Source organism: Olea europaea, chromosome 21 (assembly GCF_002742605.1).
Source record: "Olea europaea var. sylvestris chromosome 21, O_europaea_v1, whole genome shotgun sequence".
Taxonomy (NCBI): Eukaryota; Viridiplantae; Streptophyta; class Magnoliopsida; order Lamiales; family Oleaceae; genus Olea; species Olea europaea.
Window position 1 is genome coordinate 16,365,582 of NC_036257.1, and position 4,973 is coordinate 16,370,554.

A 4,973-nucleotide genomic window follows, 5' to 3' on the forward strand; every position below is an offset into this window, starting at 1 on the left:
AGAGCAAAGACCCCGAATCAAACACTCTCAAACAGAGAATATGTAATTTCAATTTCTTAGATTAGACTTAAACATTTCTTTTACTACTCGTGTGTTTGCGCCCCTTAGATGCATTCTGTTTAAGTTCCAATTGTAAAGTCATTGTCAATAAAACACCCTTTTTTGGGACTTTGTCTCAAGAGATTTGTTCCTTACACAATCGTCTGATCCCTTTTTAATTGTTAGCGATTACCCGCGCGAAACACGTTGAGGCTCATGGCCACAATAGTCGGTGTACATTTGAGAGCAACACATTTCTCTATCACAAGCTATTTTTTTCTTGCGTTCTATGTAATTAGATAAAATCATAAACCTCGACTCTAATGCACTTTGCACAATAGCATACAGATGTAAATACTTGCTACTATAGTTGTATTAGAAATATGGTATCAACTTCTTTTTGATAACCCACATTATCTTTCTCACCTGAAACAAGAACTTGAAACCATCTTCTCTATATTATAGTATGACAAGAGGTGTTGACAACGCTATGTACGACCACCCTATGCATATCAAATAGCAATTTAGTCTAATGTTGGAATTCATCTCCATATTTGTTTGTATATGTATGCGTGTGCAGACACTGAGAGACAGCATAAAACTACAAATTCATTAATTTACTTCACACTGCAGAATAGCAAAAATGTGAAGTTTGGAAAAGAATATTTACAGAGAGTTCTATGCATCTTATGCAGAAAGAATACAAAGGAAAAGACACTTTAATCACCAAATTGCACGAGAATGGTGCCTGTGACGATCATTGGAGAGTTCCCACTACCCTAAACATGGTTTGGAATAGCCAAGAGAAAATTGTTGGTCAAGATAGGAAATTTTCTATGGCCCTAGAAAAACTTCTTGATGATGTTGCATTTGCATGATCGGGAACGGACAGGCAAGCTTCGTATAAATCATCATTATTATTATCCTTCTGCTCCTCTTTTGGCTTCAGAATCTTAGTGTGGCACTCTCTGATTGGCTGCCCTTGAATCGAAGACTGAATATTCGCACCATTTGGCAACATATGATTGCCAAAATGAAAATTGCCCAGATGGACATTTCCTGATCCAGAAAGATGATTCATTGGCAATGGCATTGGAACATAATCAGGCACAAAAGGATAAATATTCGAAGAATTGTATGTATCCATGTCATTGGAGCTCATCAGAAGAGATCCATAAGGTACGGAACGCAATGGAGCAGACTCGAATTGGTAAATCGAAGAAGTTCCGAAGTTCATATCACTGACAAAATTTCCAAGAAGACTGGAGTTCGTGCATTCAGTACTTAAGATGGGCTTCCTTTCTAAGTATAAGGGGAGATCTTGAACCAGCTTTCCAGCTTTTGACATGCCTGGATTCTGAGGCAGTGACAATGAGGCAGATTGGGTACTGTTGGTGACAGTAGACGGTAAATTTGCAACGTTAGGTATTACAAGGCTTCCGGTTTTGGATGAAGGCACTTCATGGTTGTGCTTCGCCTCATATGTTGTGATTACAGATTTTAAATTATCAGCAGCTCGTTCCACGTGTTTTCTCACCGGGCATCCAGGAGTAGTGCATTTGTAGTAGCTCCTACAAAATACAAATTTCAAGATGATAATATTTTTGCCTTTTGATTACCATGTTTCTCGTTTTCTATTACAGTAGTTGTTTTCACGTCATCTGTCATTAACCAAAGAAAACAAGTCTTGGAATAGTCTTTAAGCCTCCATTTGGAAAGTATTTATAAAAGGTTTAATTTATAAATAGATAGAAAAGTGGTGATAAGTGAATAGTACTTGTGGATCCATTGAAATGCATGGTTGAAATGATGTATGATAAATTTATAAATTTACCAAACGAAGGCTAAAATGTTTCATAATATTATTTTATCTTAGTACATACCTCGGGTTTGGATTTCCTTTAACAACCTTTTGACCATACTTCCTCCATCGATATCCATCGTCCAGAATATCAATATCACTTTCTATCTGGACAACTACTCGAGGTTCGCGAGTCGACCTTGATGACATAGTAGTTTCGATTGGGAAACTGTCTTTCTTCCTGAAACAAAAGGTAATTGCTAATTTTGTGTCTGTTTATCATATAACAAGCAAAAACATTTAAAAAAACATAAAGACAAGCATTTGTTACCTCCTTTTAGGCTCAGATTCATCATTATCATCATCGTCATCATCTAAATACGTGCTATCTAGAGTGGCCTCATCTTCATCTTCATCTTCATCTTCATCTTCATCTTCATCAACATCTTGACTGGCAAATGTAGATGAGAATTCTGGAGTTCCTACTGGTTCAAATAAGCTCATCGATTTTGATAATGGTGGATAAGAAAAATCACGTAGAAATGATGTGGAAGACGTCCTGTTCAAACCATACCGCATATCCCTAAACCCTGGCACAATGTTTCTCCAAGCTGTTCTACCTTCAGCTCGCAAATATGATCCATTGCCTTCACTAGTTTCTTGTAAGTCACATCGCCTAAAGGGTTGAGGTTTTGGGTGATTATGAGAACCCTTGTACACAATTTCCGTAATTTGGCCATCATGTGAGCGCTCAACCTTTTTCTTCACTGGACAATTTGTATTAGTACATTTGAAATAGCTTCTAGGAAATTCACTTCCTTTCACATGTTTCTGTCCATATTTCCTCCAGTTGTATCCATCCTCGGAATTCCTGGAAACTTCCTTAGAAAAGTATGCTGCTTTTGGATCCTTTTCAAGATTTCGATTGGGGCCACTTTCATTATAATCGCTTTCTGTATTAGTAATGTTCGACTGTGAACTAGGACAATCAGCATCCAAGAATTTATCTCGCGACATTTCAGTTTCAGCAGCTGCATCTCCAGAACAGTCCCGTTTAGCAGCATCAAGCAAATGCGAGGGATTTTTAAAATTTTCAGGGGCCTGCATAGGGCGAAAGACTTTCAGGTCATCTCTTAAAAGTTTAAGCAATGATAAAAGCAGTGAAACAAATGCAGTTGATGATTTAATATTATTACACACCATAAAGCAAAAATCGTAGATTGTATGAAAAAAATAGCCGTTCCGATTGGCAAAATTTATAAAGCATTTGTAAATATTCAAACTTCATTTTCAACCATAAATTCCAACGGACAAACAAGTACAATTCACTTATCCACCACTAATTTTTATTTATTTATAAATTATTTCCGAACTTAGGCTAAAACAATGTCCCCATTTATAGAAGGGCTGGTGATATCAACATTATTGGAAACATCTAATGAAAAAACAAAAGACCATTTTTTTAATGACGTCAATTTTTTTTGTATCTATTTTCCATTGAGTTTATGCAGCAATATAGATGACTTTGCTACCAGATTACCTTATTTCCTGTTGTCAACTTATTTGACACCAAATCGAGTTCACTCTGAGCCTTGGATTTAATGTTGAACTTTAATAAGCTCTCAAGATTGCATGAAGGAAAAAGGAATGTTCCAGTAGTAGGAGAAAGTTGTGCCTGCAGAAGGAAAAGGAGAAAAATGGTCAAGAAACAAGGCACTACATCCACGGTAAAGGATAATGAAAGCACGATCAACATGATTTTCTGTTAATAAGTAATAAAAATAATGAACATAGAACTTTCAAACAAGCATCCTTTTATCTTAACTTCTTTTCCTCCTACACAACATTATATTTACCTCGCAAGCAATATTTAACTTTCTATTAATTGCATAAAATTTAATTTTTGAAGCGACAGATTTTCATGGTTATTCTCTTATTTATCTAGTGTAATGTTTCCTTTTGAAATTAACGGACAATAAATATTAACAAACAAAATTGGTTCAACCTTACAATTGACAAGGTTAAAGAATCTTCTCTTTTGGGCTTGGGATAGGAAGTACTATGGAAACGCATTTTGTCTCCTATAGATTAGAAAAGAGAAAAATATAAATAAATAAATAAAAGGAAAATAGGCTTATGCACAGGGAATAAGTTGTCTCCCATATGTTGAACACGGCAAGTAGAACCAATTGACAGTAGGGTTACAGGGATTGGTTTAGGTGGGCTTGTTGGGAAATATGATGAAAAATCCAACTCGGGTGCAGTTGGGCAGAGGTGTTACAGGTCAAGTAGGATTGTTTACAAGTAAATAATTGAACAAGGTAAGTCAAATCTTAGTTAGTTAGAAGTACTAAAGGTAAGAAAGATTGTTCATGTGGGAAAAATTTTGAATAAGGCAACACTGAGTAGGCTTATGCACAGGGAATAAGTTGACTCCAATCAGGTAGAGTTACTGGAGATCAAGACGGTCTGTATATTTAATGTTGAACCAATTGATCTAAAAGATTAAGTCATTAGAAATGAGCGACCACAAATATATCATTTAAATCTTGTTTTCAACATGCTCCCTCACAAGTGTAGATGTAGTTCACATCTTTCTACCAAAACCTAGCATGTACACAACTTCATTGAATATGTGAAGGTGAGACTTGAACTTAGTATCTATGTGTGCTTTACCACCACTTTAAATCGTTTGATTTAAAAGTTTAAGCTATTAGAGAGAACCCATATATAGGTTAGGGAAACTTGAACCTATATAGGTTAGGAGTGCTAAAGGTTGAATGAGATTGGTCAAAAAAAATTATGTTACATTAGGCAACTCCGTCCAAATCGAAAAGGTGTTGAACAACAAAGACAACTCAACTTGTTCACATAGGAAATTTGTAGAACAAGACAGTTCGACCCCAGGTAGGTAGAGAACTAGAATCAAGTATGTTTGTTCACGTGAAATTTGTTGAACAAGGCAACTCAACTGTAGTGATTCAACATATTTCATTATTATTTACATTTTTCCCCTAGTTTTTTTTCCCTCTTATATAGTGTAAATTTGTAATTTTTAGATGTATTATGATTCGTTATTGATTTGAACATTGTTAGTGTCCTTCATTATACACAATCAATTTGTTTAAATTTT

General features: G+C 35.5%; 1 protein-coding gene across 1 annotated transcript; it reads right to left on the reverse strand.

The window, feature by feature from the left end:
- Nucleotides 1-628: 628 nt before the first annotated feature.
- Nucleotides 629-3,512, reverse strand: LOC111370917 (probable WRKY transcription factor 2). Its single transcript, XM_022992820.1, has 4 exons — nt 3,381-3,512; nt 2,172-2,941; nt 1,923-2,081; nt 629-1,610 (listed from the first exon to the last, which is right to left on the reverse strand). Exons 2-4 carry the CDS (start codon nt 2,855-2,857, stop codon nt 857-859), a joined length of 1,599 nt encoding a protein of 532 aa, XP_022848588.1. The 5' UTR covers nt 2,858-2,941; nt 3,381-3,512; the 3' UTR covers nt 629-856.
- Between the last annotated feature and the right edge of the window lie 1,461 nt (nt 3,513-4,973).

Coding starts and splice junctions, on each gene's coding strand:
- LOC111370917 (XM_022992820.1), bottom strand. CDS start 2,857: ATGTCGCGAGATAAATTCTTGGATGCTGATTGTCCTAGTTCACAGTCG. Junction 2,082..2,171: donor GAATCTGAGCCTAAAAGGAG/GTAACAAATGCT, acceptor CTTTTGTTTCAG/GAAGAAAGACAGTTTCCCAA. Junction 1,611..1,922: donor AAAGGAAATCCAAACCCGAG/GTATGTACTAAG, acceptor TGTATTTTGTAG/GAGCTACTACAAATGCACTA.